Consider the following 15011-nt stretch of genomic DNA (forward strand, 5'->3'; position numbering starts at 1 on the left):
AAACCTTCTGATGTTTATTTACCTGTCTCAAATTCAAGAGGTCGTGAGAATGAGCCGGTTGCTCCACGTTCAAATAGATCAAGATCACAATCAAGAGTTAGAACTCCTTCATCATTTTCAAATATACCGAGTACAACAGTTGGTACTTTGAAGATTTATGAAAATGGATTTCATGAACATATTTTAAAGCCTAGAAAAGTTTTAGAAAAAATTCCAAGTTCTACTGGTATTTTATCAGGTTTTTTGAAAAAAAGTTCAACCTCAATTAAAAATGATGTTGCATTTAGTCTTTTGCCCGAGCAAAATAGAATGGATTTCCAAAGAAGATTGAGTATGCAATCAAGTAAACTTGAAGATGATTCAGAAGAAAATAGCGAAGATGGAGGTTCGAATTCCGAAGATGAATCTGAAGAAGAAGATGATCAAGACGCAGATGAGAAGCCAACAAGTGCAGCGATTGGTGATCCACAGCTAAGGCTCATCAATAGGTTAGTTGAACAAATCAACAATGATGAAGACCCTTCAATTTCAACTAAAAATTACAAATTAACTGATAAATATGGTAAACCTCAAGGTATAATTGGTAAAGGTGCATACGGTTTAGTTAAATTGGTTTCCAAAACTGATTCTGCAACTAAGAAGGAAATTTATTATGCTGTTAAAGAGTTGAAAAAGAAGGATAAAGAAGATTCAAATCATTTCAGCACAAGATTAACTTCAGAATTTGTTATTTCAAATGCATTAAATCATATGAATATAGTGAAAACAATCGATTTGATGAAGAATTCATCTGGTGCATATTCAGAAATCATGGAATATTGTTCAGCTGGTGATTTGTATTCATTGATTTTGGCCACAAATGGAGAAGGTTTACATTATTTGGAAGCTGATTGTTTCATGAAACAAATCATGAGAGGTTTATCCTATATGCATTCAAAAGGTGTTGCACATTGTGATTTAAAACCTGAAAATATCTTATTAACTACAAGTGGAGTTGCCAAAATTTCAGACTTTGGTACAAGTGCTGTTTTCAGAACAGCTTGGGAAAAAGAATGTCATTTCAGTTCTGGAGCTTGTGGATCTGAACCTTATGTTGCTCCCGAAGAGTTTGCCGTTAAAGAATATGATCCAAGATATGTTGATGTTTGGAGTGCAGGTGTTGTTTATTTAACAATGAGTACTGGTGGTTATGTATGGGAAATTGCCAAAGATGATGATGATGGGTTATATGAGAAATACCTTGCTTCAAGACCTCGTGATGGTAAAGCAGGTACTTTTGAACCAATCGAAACCATCAAGTCTGGTGCATATTACAAATCGAGAAAAGGTGTACTTTATGGAATGTTGGACCCAAACCCTAAAACAAGATTAACATCTCAAGAAGTTTTGAAATCTTCATGGTTACAACATACTGTTTTGTGTGAAGCTGTACAGTCTGAGTATCACTTTTAAAAGTTTTAATGAATAATATGTTTCAATTACTCCTACAAACATCATATGTGTTTTTTTTTTCGATGTGTAGTGTACATCAAATCATGAATTAATCTAATTGAGGAAAATGAAAAGAAAAACTTAAAACCCCAAGTAAAGTAATGGGATCTATTGAAATAAACACCTTTTCAAACCTGGGCCATAGTAAAGGAAGGTGCAAGGATTAAAACATTGAAAAAAAATCAAAACAAACGTAGCAAATCATTAAGCTGAATAAAGAACCATGATAAAAACAATTCAAAGGCACAATCATTAAAAAAAAACACAAAACAAACAGTACTTCAACTATTCAAAAATCCCTGAATAAAAGTTCATAAGGATCTGGCCCAGTAGCACCATAATCAATGTCTTCTTCTGGGTATCTATCATATTGACTTGTATCACCTGTGTTTGCTGTTACTGGTGGCTCATAAGGTGTTTCAATGTCTCTTGATAATAATCTTTCCCATACAACTTCAGAAAACCAAGGATGATTCTTAACATCTTCCGTTCCATTCTGTAAATTACCCAATCTTTCAGATAAATTTTTTGTAATTAAATTTTGCAATAAATTTAAAACATCTTTATGGAAATAATCTGGATATTTTATTTGACCACTTAAAATGTTTTCATAAGTTTTCATTGGTGAAGAATCATAAAAAGGTGTATAACCTGACAGCATTTCAAAGATTAAAATACCAAAAGACCACCAATCAACAGATTTGTTATAAGGCTTAGTGGCAACAACTTCTGGAGCAATGTAATCAGGCGTACCACAAAGAGTATATGTAACATCTTTAACTTCTTTTGAAAACCCAAAATCTGTCAATTTAATATGACCATTCTTGTCCAGCAATATATTTTCAGGTTTTAAATCACGATAAATTATGTTATGACTATGCAAATATTCCAATGCTAAACAAACTTCAGCAGCATAAAATTTTGCAACAGGATTTGGAAATCTTTGAGATTTTCTTAAAAGTGTAAATAATTCACCACCTTCTATATAATCCATAATCATGAAAACGGAACGAGAATCTTGAAATGTGCCCCACATCCTTATTATAAAAGGATGTTCCACAATTGCAAGCATTCTTCTTTCATCATTTGTATGTTCAACTTGTTTCATTTTCACAACACGATCTTTTTTCAAAACCTTCATTGCATAAAATCGACCATTATGAACAGATCTTGCTAAGTGGACCCTTCCAAAAGATCCAGTTCCCAAGGACCTCATGACTTGAAAGTCATTTAAGCTATATTTACCTTTTGATATTGGTGATTTACTTGGGAGTTTTGAGTTGAGACTAGCTGTGGACCCTTGACGTGAATCATTCTGTAAGAATTGAGCTTGGTATATATGATTGCTGGAATTGTTCTGGTGGGTATTAATGTTGTTATTTCCTAAAGTACCAGCACCTGGGCTATCTTGTGGTCCACTAACTTCAGGAACCAAGCTTAATGGAGCAGCCATTGGCATTTTGATATGAGTGGGAGCAGAATTGGTCTGTTCTTGTTGTTGTTGCTTCTCGGTGTTGTTTTTATCATCAGTGAACGAGTTGTACATTTCGTTCAAATTCCTATGGGGTAATCAATTTGGTGCAGTTGTTAGGAAGGCTTTGATAGAGTACCAGTGTCCAGTGGCTTTCAATTGATTAGTTTGCACCTTTCAAATAAGCATAAAATAAAGGCCTAGTGTACCTGGATTCTGCAATCCAAGATTACTGTCGGCCTCTTAAATTTCTGGCTGAGTTTCAGCATTTTTCGAATCTCGAATTCAATTTTTACGTAATCTTGTTTTTTCGCGAAAAGCCTGTTGTTTTTTTTTTTGGATTTGGAAATTTAAAGCTGATTCAAAACACCAAAACAATCACCAACAAGACAAAACATAGGCAACCGCAACGAGTTCAGGGAAGCTGCTGGTCGTGTCATAGGCATTCGCTGCTCTCAATTCCTTTTTCTGGCTGCTCAAGATTCACTTTCCATTGTCCATTGCTTCAGTATTTGTCTCCTCAAAAACCAACATTGAAAGGGCCTCAAAAATAAGACATTAGAGAAAGCTCAATTGACTTTCAATTTATGGCGTATCACCTCTAATTTTGAGTATGTCGAACCACTACGTTTGCTTGGGAGTTGGCCAGTCGGCCTCAATAGAAGAAATCAAGAAGGCATATAGAAAACTGGCATTGAAACATCATCCTGATAAGAGTAAAGCTCCAGATAGTGTGGATAAATTTAAAAAACTAGTTGACGCTTATGACGTTTTATCAGATCCAGTAAAGAAGCAAGAATATGACAAGACTTTGGTGTCTTTGACAAGAGTCTCTTCATCTCATAGGCAAGGACCTCCACCCCCAGGAGCTGCATACTACAATGGTTATCCATCCTTCACTTCACACTTTAGCGGTGGTGCAAGGACTAGACAAACTCACTTCAAGCCGTCAAATAACTCTGATACACGTCCAAATAGTTCAGGTTCCTATAATTATGGCGCGAGAAACAGGCAATTCTATTATCAAGAAGAGGATGACTTTGATTTTCTTTATAAAAGAAATCAAACTAAACATGATTCATTTTCCAATACCAAAAGTTATTTCGGCACCAATACTAGACAACAACAGCAGCATCAAAACCAAAGAGCTCCTAATAATGGGAGATTTGGCTCACATTTCCATAGGGCGAATGTGAATGAGACCACACAACCACCACCTTCTACTACCAATCCGGCCACAGGTGCACATTCAAACCCATCATCACAATACAACTATTCTTTCAACAACTCTGGTGAAGGTCCATATACCACAAACAAAAATGTAAGGTTCAGGCAACCCCCTAATGCCAGCTCCAATTATAATCCTTCAGATGGCACCTATGTTGAACCAGGGTATCAAAGGCAATCTTCTGTTCCACCTCATCAAGTTCCACCCTCGAACAATTATAGGCATTCACCACAATACCCATATCAAGCTCAGTCTTCAAACAGTTATTCTTTCACACATGGCTCAACATCAATGCCCTCTGTTTCAACTGATCCCTTACCAAAATCATGGCAAAAACAACGGACAAATTTCAAGAATCCACCTACCCAACAACCACCATCAAATGACTCAACAAACCAGCCAGCTGCCTCTTCAACTTCAAATTTGAATAAAGGGCCATCACCTCCTAGTTCAAGTTCCAATAATAACATACCAGTTCCTCCTAATGCAAATAACATTGGGGTTCCAAGACGGCCAAAAACTCCTCCATCAAACAATAGACCACTTCATCCAACTGCTGAGGGACCACCTGTTGATCCAAATGCTAAGTCAGATTTTGTAAACTCACCAGCTCCAGGCCTAAAGTTTGATATGTCAAATTTTAAAAATGATTTGAATAAATCAACACCTCAAAATATAAGGACACAAAAGAGAACCTTGAATAAAAAAGGAAGACGTGGAATTCCCGCTTTATACAATTCAAAATCACCATCCAGTGTTGCATCATCAAGCCAAAAATTCTCAAACACATCTGGACGTCCATCAAGAACCACATTAGAAGAATCAAACCATGTTGAATTTGTTATTGACTCTAATGATGATAAAAAATGGGTTGATGATCAACCTGAAAGTGATGAAGATGATGATATTATAGAGATTGATGAATTGACATTTGAGAAGATAAGAATTGGCTCATCAAGTACTGTTAATGAAAATGTCAAAAAGCAAAAACCGAATCCAAAAAATTCATCACTTGATCTGGATGAATTGAGCAAAACTACACCATTAACTCAAACCAATGGTAACTTTGATATGAATGATATGAAGAAAGGGTTAAAAGAGTATACAGATGATACTAATAACGGTGAACAATTCAAAAGACAAAAAACTGTTGACGATTCTCAAATCTTAAATTTTGAAAAATTAGCTGTTCACCAATATTTGAGAGATATTGAAATCCCAAAAGAGCCAACAATTATCAATCCTCAAAACAAAGAAGAATATGATGGTTATAAAGACCAGCTTGATGTTTTCCTAACAGCCACCCACAGCTTGAAAAAAAAATTAACACAATATTTATCAGAAAGATTGGAACATGATGAACGTCATCTCAAGATCGCCTTTCGCTCATCAGCCAATATGGATTTATATGAAGAAGCGCTAACTACTGATTCTTATGTACAAATGAAACTTTCAGAAACAAGTCAGGCCATCATCAAAGTCATGAATGATTACAAAAAGTACAAAGTGTGCCGAAAAGCATGAATTTTTAAACATTCATGGTAAATACTCAAGGACTTTAATTTTCAAAATTTATGCTGCCAATATTATTAATTGCAGTGGGTTTATACATTTTAATGAATAACGATTTTAATGCGTCATTTAGATAATTTTGAATTGTATTGTGCAGCTTGTGTGACAGCAAGCTGTCGCCTATTTAAGTGCGTATTTATAATATAGATCATCAATAATGTTATTGAGAAACTAGGTAACATCGAAATATTAACTGCTTGAATTTATATTTTGGTATTGTGATAAGCTTGTGAATTACATTAAGGTTGCTGCTGATCGGGCTTCGTTGTTCTATACTTCCTTAATGTTCATATTAAGCTAACCCTATGATATGAGGGCTTGTAATGGGTTTATAGTTAAACGTTCTGTCATTAATTGAAAAATATCTTAACGGGTCGACATAGCTAATAATCCATGATAGCTTATATTTTGATAATTTGAAATTACAACCAATACTCTTTCTATACAGTAATATTGCTACCTGTTTTGTTCATTATATTCCACCTCACTCGCTTGTATATTATCGGCGTTAATGAACATTTATTTAAAATTATAAAATCATTTAATTTTTTTTTTTTTTTTTTAGTTGATGTATAATTTGATGAACTTGGATGAGGAATGCAATTACGCACGAACCGCTTGGATTGTAGGCTTCTCGCTATGTTGGAATTTAATATTATAAATTATAAATTTCCAAATATTTTGAAACTAAATACTATGTTGATCTAATATTTTTAAATTTTAATATTCCATATTAGAGAAAAATTGAAAAATCCAAATATGATTAAAATCCTACAAAAATACTAAATTTGAATAAAACTCCGCTCAAAATAATATTTTTTGTAATTTTCAAGCTGCTTTAGAGTTCATTGTTTATAATTAATTTAGTGAATTATTTCCAGTGGATTCAGAGACTGCCAACAAACACCGTGCCAGTATTAGTATATTCAATTTTTATGGGGGAAAATATCGACAAATCAAAACGATCTGAACATAATCAACAAACTTATAGTAATTCAAGTATATTTATAATAAAAGGAGGTCATATACCCACATCAAATCTCAGACTCTAACTTGGTCAAGGATAATGGGAGGTAAAGTATCCAAGCAAGCAAGGAAGTTACCTTCTTCAAATATAACTAAAGCAACAAGCACACAAAGGAATGTCAATTCACCAAATAAGATACATTTACAACCACCTGCTAGATCTATTGAGGATAACAAACTTGCAGAAGGCACATGTAAACCAAGTCAAGAATCAAATGTGGGAAGATTTCATAGAGATCCCGGTGTAAACAAAAATGTTGATCGGATTGGACAAGTTAAGATAGAAGAAATCCCATTGAAGTTGGATCAAAACGTAAGTGGATAACATTCACTACCAAGGATGATTATACTAACTGACATGATTAAGAATCCAGCATTAACCACTTTAAGAAATAAATCTAAAAGAGAGGCCGAGCTAGAGAAAGGTTCCAAAGACAACGAAACAAAGAAAACAGTTCATCCAAGTGTTCTATGTGGGATAATTGAAGATTTACATTCAACACCACTAGAAAAGTTGAAACAAAATTATAACATTGATGATGACTTCTTGAATGATTTAGGAAATGAACTGAAGATTGCATCAACAAGAATCAAACTAAAGGACTCCAAACAGGTAAGTTATGCAATATTTTTGCAAAGTTGAGCATTGAGACTAACCAGATATCAATAGAAAGAAGTTGAAGGGGAATTAGATGAGAATAGGATTAATGGTATTGGTAATTCAACGCAAAGTACTGATGTTGAAAGCCATTTAGAGGAGTTAATGAGCCCGAAGAAATGAAAGAAACAGACTGACAGGTTTTCATTTTTGCTCAATATTTATTTATTTATTCAACTAAAACTCATTGAATATATTTATTCTTGTACCTAGATTTTGAAAAGTTCAATGATTTTTTACATACAGATTTTATTTACACGTTGATTTTTGTACAGCAGCCTATTTTCAAAAAAAGTACGTACATAACCATCGACTAACATTCCAAACAACGTGATTTCCATTGATTCTAATCAACCTTTTGAGGAGTTTTAAGATAGAGGGTTTCGAGACTATGTCAAGACAAGTGAATCCAAACCATTCAGCTGAGGAATTTGAATCTTTCAACTCAAATTATTCAAAATATGACGTATCAAAAAAATCAAACTTCCAAAACATTTACTCTGAAGAGATTGCCATAGAATCCAATACTGCTAATATTTTTCAGTCCATCAATAGAATAAATCAACTTATTAATCACAGCGAGAGCTTAAGTACCGAGATCAATGAAAAATTCGCAGAATTACAACTTGTGAATCAAGATGTTGAGGAGAACTTGAAAAATATAAGCATACCAAAGACTATTCCTACGACAATACATTATGACTCAAAACCAAAAAACCAATATTTACCAACTCCTACAGATGATTACGATTTGGGAAAACCTAGCATAGGAACAACAGATCCATATGACATACCGTCTTCTCCAGATCTAAGTTTCAATGGAGGTGGCTCAGATATAGATGAAGTTGAAATTGAGATTAATGATAAAATCTCCAGAATGGTTGAAAAAGATTACAATAGCGAAAACATTTTAAAGCTCAAGAACATTGTGAATTCAACATTTGATGTGCTGACATACGGGAAAGATGATAATGAAAGATTATTAATGAACACTAGTGATGACATTAAAAATAAGAGTGAGCTATTGATTGATAAGTTGCACGGCTTGGTTGAATCATTCACATAAAATCTACAGATTCAATATTAAACCCTCCTTATTCCATTAAATATATACATGATGAAACCTATGTGAAAAAAAAATACACTAAACGAACACAAAACTTTTAAACCAAATAAACAAAACAACGGGAATGAACGAAAAAACCCAGATCATTCAAACAGCCTTTGGTGCTAATGAAACAATTTTATTGTAGTTTTTATCTTTTAATTGTCTTGAAACAACAGATGAAATTCTTGTTCCTAAAGGTTCACCATTTTTATTCAACAAGACACAAGCATTGTCATCAAATTTCATAACAGATCCATCTGGTCTTTGGACATTTTGCTTAGTTCTTACCACAACGGCATGGACAATGTCACCCTTTTTAACTCTATTTGAAGCAGAAGCACCAGTGATTTGTGAGTTTACAGGTCTTGCCTTTTGAACAACGACAACCACTTTGTCACCGACTGAAGCGTAGTTCATTGGAGATTTACGCAAGACTTTGATACATTCAGCCATTAGACCTCCTGAGTTGTCAATGATCTTGACCATAGATTTCAAGTAAAGCATTTCTTTGGATAGATGTACTTCAATCACTTTACTCAAGATATTTCTCAACATTCACACTAAATGTTATATAGCGTCTTTGGAAAAAATCAATTGAAAATTTACCCTGACAAAGATCAGCTGACAAATCAGCTGACTATAAATATCCCGACTTGTTTGAATTTGTTCAGAAACGCCCTGATTTTGAACTTGAATTTTGTATTTTTTTTTTTTTTTTTTATTTTCACTTTTTTTTTTCGTTTCGGCGCGAACAAAATTCCAAAAATAAAATGAAAAAAAAAAAAAAAACAAGTAATTTCACTTTCCGGGAAAAGATATTTCCATTTTGAAAACCATTTGCAAAACACTAGGGAATTTTATTTGAGTACAAACAAACGCTTCACAGTTGCTAAAATCCATTTAATTTATTAAACAAGCAAAGCAAAACAAGAGAATTAATCCACTCTCTGATCGCTTGCGTTACAATTTGTTCTCACATACTGTCATATTCTCGGTACCTTAAAACTGTCTCGCTAAAACTCAACGGGACATATATTTGACACAACTTTCATCAATTCCAAAACAACTTTGAAAAACACCATTTTCCATTACAATTCATTATTATTTTCCCATACAATATAGACTGTCTGTTGAAATTTATACGCTATGAGATTTACAAAGATATTTACACTCTTGTTTTTGTTGGTGGCATCTGTCGTTGGTGATGTTTCCATTTCAAAACCTACAAAAGGTTCTTCATACACTGTTAGTGGTGGTAATGCTCAAGTTGAAATCTCCTGGGAAGAATCAAATGCTACTCCAAAACTAAGTGATATTGAAGAATATAGTTTCACCATCTGTACAGGTCCAAATACTGATATTAATGGGTTACAAACTATTAAAAAAATTACAGCTTCTGATGTTAAAGGTAATTCCTACACTTTATCAATCCCTTCAAATGTTGGTGCTGATGGTTCTTATTATGTCCAAGTTTATGCCACAACAAAGAATGGTTACACTATTCATTATTCTCAAAGATTCACACTACAGGGTATGACTGGTTCTAAGAAACCAAGTGGTGGTGATGAAGTAGCACCTCCAGCTGGTCAAACTTCAGTTAATGCTGGTGATCAAACTTCAACTTTAGCTCCTTCTGATTTATCAAAATCTCATCAGTTGTTTTATACTTCTCAAACTGGGTTGACAAGATATGCTCCAATGCAAACTCAACCAGGTTCCACTATTACTGCTTCAACTTGGTCAAGAAGATATCAAACTTCGTCAGTTTCATATTTTTCTACCTTGAAACATTCTGCTCAAGTCTTGTCTACAAAGACTCAAGACTGGTCTTACACCATGAGTTCAGCTGTGAATTACGCAAGCCCTGCCCCAGACCCTTCTGTCGCTGGTTGGTATAATCCAAGCTCTAAAATCACACCAGCTTCATTGTCTTCATTCTCGTCAGGATCTGATGCTTCTTCTTCAAAGAAATAGAATTTTTACTACATTTCAAGATCATAATAAGGTTAGTTTTTATTTAACACTATCTTGTGGTTTTTTTATTTCCTCCTTCTTTGAATTTACATCTTACATTTTGTTTTTTTTCATCAATGCAACCATGTAGCTGTTCATTCATAAAAAATTACTGAAGCTTTTTGAGAGTATTTAACTAATCCTGCAACAGCTTTTTCATTTATATTTTCTCCGAAATTTTGTATATCAATAGCTCTCAATGACAAATTATCCATAACCCTACCAATTATTTCGTACCAATAACCTTTTTCAAAATTCAAATCAGGAGTTGTACTAACAGTTATTGTTAAATCTTTTTGATTATCACTTGGTGTATATAACTTCAAATTTGATCCTTGGATGTCCTCAACTTTCCCTATGACTCGGACTGTACGGTTTGTGTATTGTTCCAACATGGAACCATCGATTCTAGGCGTACTATGATCACTCATTATGGATGCAATATGGATTCAGATTGTGTTTTGTTGATGGGTTCTGAACGCGTTTTTTGTTTATTTTCAAAAAACATCCGCCACTTTAACGTGTATCGGAAAATACATTCGCGAAACCAGATCAGGGCCTACATAACCATCTTATAATATGAAAGCTAATCTAATTATTGTAATCTGTAAACACATTTGACAATTGAATGATGAATATCCCCACGATACACCATCTAATGACTCTGTTGGCACTTCCTCCAAAGCTAATGGAGCTCGCAAACAATTGCAAACTAACAACTGATAGGAAACCTGATGTGATACACATCAAAATTCCAAAAATATAAAAAGATTCCTTTTGATCTATCTCACGTCCTGCCAATAAGTAATATGCCAATAAGGCTCCGATAGGTTGACTCAACCCACCTAATATGAAAGTCATACCAAAGGCTTTTAATCTTGAGTTAAATGCTAAATATAATGGTAATGTCATTGAGAACCCTTCCACAATATTATGAATGGCTAATGAAAGGAAAATTGAAACTCCCAATTTAGGATCTGCTGCTGATGTTGCATAAGTAATAAACCCTTCAGGAAATTTGTGTAAAGTTAATGCTAAACAAGTTTGTAAACCAATTGATAATAATTTAGAAATTGGGGTATTGATTTGATGATGATGATCATCTTTATGTTGTTGATGTAAATCCAAATTTGGCTCATTCGTTAACCTAATATTTGAAGGATGAATTGGCACTAAGTCCCCATGTTCCAAAGCTCCATCAATGACATTATGATGTGGTGAGCTTGTTGTATATGCAACTAATGAATTCTTGGATTTTGAGATTGCTAAACCTCTATAGAAATTCAAATTATGTAAATCATTTGCAACATTTGTTGTTAATTCTTCATTAATACAGTTTGGATCTCCTTCACAATCTTCATCATCAATGCCAATACATTGAGCTGATCCACGATGTGTTATTTTGTTTAATGCTATATCGAAAAATGACTTCCTTGTTGCAATAACCGGTCCTGTAGCATCTTGATCTTGAGAATGATCGTGGTTGGGTTGTATAACCGTAGTTTGTTGAACAACTAATGGGTTTGTTTCTCCACTTGATCCATAATGTGGCTCATCATTTGAAAGTAGAGATTCTTCATCATACTGATGACTATGATTATGCGTATGATGATTGTGACTATGACTATGATCTAGTTTGTTTTCTAATTCTTCACTTGATGATGAATGTGAATGAGAATGTGATCCATGTGAATGAGAATGATCATGTTCTTCATCTGAATCACCCCCATGGTTACAATGAACTATACTTTCACTTGTGAAATAATGAATACCATAGTTCAATAACTCACAGGCAATAATACCAATGAGAAAATAAACCAATAAACTCAAACTTGGCTTTAATAAGTCCCCATGTGAATCACTATTACCATCATCATCATTATCACCAGATGCTGCCTTATTGAAATACTCTAAACCTTTTGGTAATAGCTTGAAAAAAGATGTGAATAATAATGAACCACTACTCAAACTAAACCCACAAATCAAGAATCTTTCATTACTCTTGATATCAAAACTTGAATTTGGATTCACCCATTTAACCAAAAGATCCGAATATATGATAGATGCACCAAATATACACATCAAAGAACTCAACGCTGTTAAGAACCAGCCTTGATGGTTTGTGAATAGATTGTGAATGAAATCATCAAATGTGGAAATCATGATTGATAAACTTCTCTTGCTGTTTTTTCTAATTATGGAGAGTATTCCTGAGTCTGAGTTGTAAACAATAGAAACACTGTTTAGCCATGCATTCCTTTATAAATGAATTATTTAGTCCACAAAAATTGAAACGTTGATCTGGAATTGTTAGGTAAAGCTGCCAAATAACTTGGAAGGTTACAAAATTAATCGCATCAGCGTATGTAGAGGGGTGGTGTTCGGATGTACATCACCTGTATCTTCAACTGCAGCAACGTCGAGATGAATGGAGAAAAAAACAAAATAAATACTGTATATTAAATAGTTGATAAAGAATCCCAATAAAATAAAAACCAAACCTGCTGTGATTGAAACCGTAAGCCAATATATAATAAATGAAAAAAAGGTAGAAAAATGAATACGCAAGTAATGATTGTTTGAAATCACTTTCTTGATGAATTTCCAACACTTGGTGCTTTGAATAGACCATTATCACTCTGATTGATCAACATTGCAGCTTCTTCTTCATCTGCATCCACTATGGTAGTCACAATGGACCCATCTTCACTCTCTTTATGTGACCTCAAAAAGGTGCTCAAAGCAATAGAAATTATAAACATGAAAACGGTTATCCAAAACACCAAAGTTGGAAAAGTTGCCACAGATTTTGAATAAATTTGCAGGAAGATAGGAGGACCAAGACACAATATAAAATTCTTAATCAAAGCAATGGCACCAAACACTTCACCAGTTTGAGTTTCTGAAACATATTTAACTATTGAACTTTGAATAGTTGGTCCTGCTAGCGCACCCAAGGATGCGAAGATTGCTGATAAGTAAACCTGAGAGCTCTGAATGGCAAATATAACGGTTAATGGACCTAAAGAATCAAAAATCAATCCAATAAATATAACAGCTAAATCCACAGAATCAATACTTTTTTTCTTGATTGTTAAAAATTTCTTTAAAAAATGTAACAAGACTGGAGAAACAGCATAAAGACAAAAGGATTTTGAAAACCCAACCATTGAAACGTAATAACCAATATTATCAGTTCCCCAGTTGAAGTAATAAGTTGTATATAGGACTAATGTACTGGTATAAGCTGCACTTGCCAAGCTTAATACACAATCACTAAAAATCATTATCAAAACATTAATTCTTGGTTTAAAACCTTGTTCAGGATGTTTTGCTATCCATAATTTTTTTAATGGTGAAAATATGTCAACGATTCTCCATAATTGGAATTGATTATACATTGAAGTTGATTGACTTGAATGAATTGAAGATGTGAAACTTGCTTTTCTTCTGAGATGTGTAGATTGAGATTTTCTTCTCAACTTCATTGGTCTCGATTCCTTAATGACGAATACGAGTATAAGAGCAAATAATGCACACAAGACTAAACCAGCATAAAGTGCATAAATATCATTCCCATGCCCAATATATTTAATGACAATATTCCCTAAGAGAGGACCGATAGCTAATCCACCATATAAAGTCCCAATCATGAAACCCAAGGAAACAATTCTTTCATGAGGTTCCACAATATCAGTAATATAAGAGCTTGAAACGGAAACAACAACCGTATTCCCACCTGTCATTTCTTCCACCACACTACTCAAAATGAACAATCCTCTATGATATGTACGACCATCCATTAATAAATAAGCTGTAAAGCATCTCCCCAATAAAGTTGTTAATGCAACAATTGCCAAAATTGGTTTCCTACCAAAACGATCACTTAATTCACCCATTTTACCACTCATTAGACATGAAAACGCCCCAGTAAAAAATGTGACAATGGATGTCAGAAAGGATAATTCACCTTGTACTAAAGGACCACGACAATTATTATTGATATATTCTTCCGATAAATCAGGATGATCTTCAGCAACTTTACGACATATTTGTTTCATCAACAGCATAATCTTTGCACTGATTTGAATACCCATTGAAGTGAAATATAGCAACAGAGCTAGAGATAAAAGGAAAACCGTTGGTTTTTCATACCATAGCTTATTTTGATGATGTAGTCTCTCTTCTCTCAGCCAACGTATATCTTCATTATCATCTGGGTCATCTTGATCTGTTATAACACTTTCAAAAACATCAACAGCAGCGTTTTCAATGATGGCGTCGTTGTCTCTAAGCAAGGTTGAAGTCTCTGTTGTGGTGGTGTCTTTCCTCATCCCGGTACACAGAACACAATGGACCCCTTATGAATACGATATGAGATTGGATAGGATTCAAGCAAAGGTATTGGCAGTTGGATACAATATAAAAGAACAAGTTATGTTGC

General features: G+C 33.9%; 9 protein-coding genes across 9 annotated transcripts; 4 read left to right on the forward strand and 5 right to left on the reverse strand.

Annotated features, from left to right (window-relative positions):
* Nucleotides 1–333: 333 nt before the first annotated feature.
* On the forward strand, nucleotides 334–1452 carry KKQ8 (putative serine/threonine protein kinase KKQ8; the record flags this gene model as incomplete). The annotated part of the gene is made up of 1 exon (XM_019182473.1): nucleotides 334–1452. One exon carries the CDS (start codon nucleotides 334–336, stop codon nucleotides 1450–1452), a length of 1119 nt encoding a protein of 372 aa, XP_019035932.1.
* A 328-nt stretch (nucleotides 1453–1780) lies between these two features.
* On the reverse strand, nucleotides 1781–2944 carry TPK3 (cAMP-dependent protein kinase catalytic subunit TPK3; the record flags this gene model as incomplete). Its single annotated transcript, XM_019182479.1, has 1 exon — nucleotides 1781–2944. The coding sequence occupies one exon, from the start codon at nucleotides 2942–2944 to the stop codon at nucleotides 1781–1783; it is 1164 nt and encodes a 387-aa protein (XP_019035933.1).
* A 631-nt stretch (nucleotides 2945–3575) lies between these two features.
* Nucleotides 3576–7569, forward strand: WICANDRAFT_65609 (uncharacterized protein; the record flags this gene model as incomplete). Its single annotated transcript, XM_019183949.1, has 4 exons — nucleotides 3576–5696; nucleotides 6808–7101; nucleotides 7156–7401; nucleotides 7459–7569. The coding sequence occupies 4 exons, from the start codon at nucleotides 3576–3578 to the stop codon at nucleotides 7567–7569; spliced, it is 2772 nt and encodes a 923-aa protein (XP_019035934.1).
* A 268-nt stretch (nucleotides 7570–7837) lies between these two features.
* WICANDRAFT_81563 (uncharacterized protein) lies at nucleotides 7838–8512 on the forward strand (the record flags this gene model as incomplete). Its single annotated transcript, XM_019185255.1, has 1 exon — nucleotides 7838–8512. One exon carries the CDS (start codon nucleotides 7838–7840, stop codon nucleotides 8510–8512), a length of 675 nt encoding a protein of 224 aa, XP_019035935.1.
* Nucleotides 8513–8659: 147 nt separating this feature from the next.
* On the reverse strand, nucleotides 8660–9058 carry MRPL38 (mitochondrial 54S ribosomal protein uL14m; the record flags this gene model as incomplete). Its single annotated transcript, XM_019185256.1, has 1 exon — nucleotides 8660–9058. One exon carries the CDS (start codon nucleotides 9056–9058, stop codon nucleotides 8660–8662), a length of 399 nt encoding a protein of 132 aa, XP_019035936.1.
* A 642-nt stretch (nucleotides 9059–9700) lies between these two features.
* Nucleotides 9701–10528, forward strand: WICANDRAFT_36961 (uncharacterized protein; the record flags this gene model as incomplete). Its single annotated transcript, XM_019182496.1, has 1 exon — nucleotides 9701–10528. One exon carries the CDS (start codon nucleotides 9701–9703, stop codon nucleotides 10526–10528), a length of 828 nt encoding a protein of 275 aa, XP_019035937.1.
* A 134-nt stretch (nucleotides 10529–10662) lies between these two features.
* On the reverse strand, nucleotides 10663–10998 carry WICANDRAFT_81566 (uncharacterized protein; the record flags this gene model as incomplete). The annotated part of the gene is made up of 1 exon (XM_019185257.1): nucleotides 10663–10998. One exon carries the CDS (start codon nucleotides 10996–10998, stop codon nucleotides 10663–10665), a length of 336 nt encoding a protein of 111 aa, XP_019035938.1.
* Nucleotides 10999–11158: 160 nt separating this feature from the next.
* On the reverse strand, nucleotides 11159–12730 carry ZRT3 (Zn(2+) transporter ZRT3; the record flags this gene model as incomplete). Its single annotated transcript, XM_019183950.1, has 1 exon — nucleotides 11159–12730. The coding sequence occupies one exon, from the start codon at nucleotides 12728–12730 to the stop codon at nucleotides 11159–11161; it is 1572 nt and encodes a 523-aa protein (XP_019035939.1).
* Nucleotides 12731–13152: 422 nt separating this feature from the next.
* WICANDRAFT_37026 (uncharacterized protein) lies at nucleotides 13153–14901 on the reverse strand (the record flags this gene model as incomplete). Its single annotated transcript, XM_019182504.1, has 1 exon — nucleotides 13153–14901. The coding sequence occupies one exon, from the start codon at nucleotides 14899–14901 to the stop codon at nucleotides 13153–13155; it is 1749 nt and encodes a 582-aa protein (XP_019035940.1).
* Between the last annotated feature and the right edge of the window lie 110 nt (nucleotides 14902–15011).

This window comes from Wickerhamomyces anomalus, assembly GCF_001661255.1.
Source record: "Wickerhamomyces anomalus NRRL Y-366-8 unplaced genomic scaffold WICANscaffold_8, whole genome shotgun sequence".
NCBI lineage: Eukaryota > Fungi > Ascomycota > Saccharomycetes > Phaffomycetales > Wickerhamomycetaceae > Hansenula > Hansenula anomala.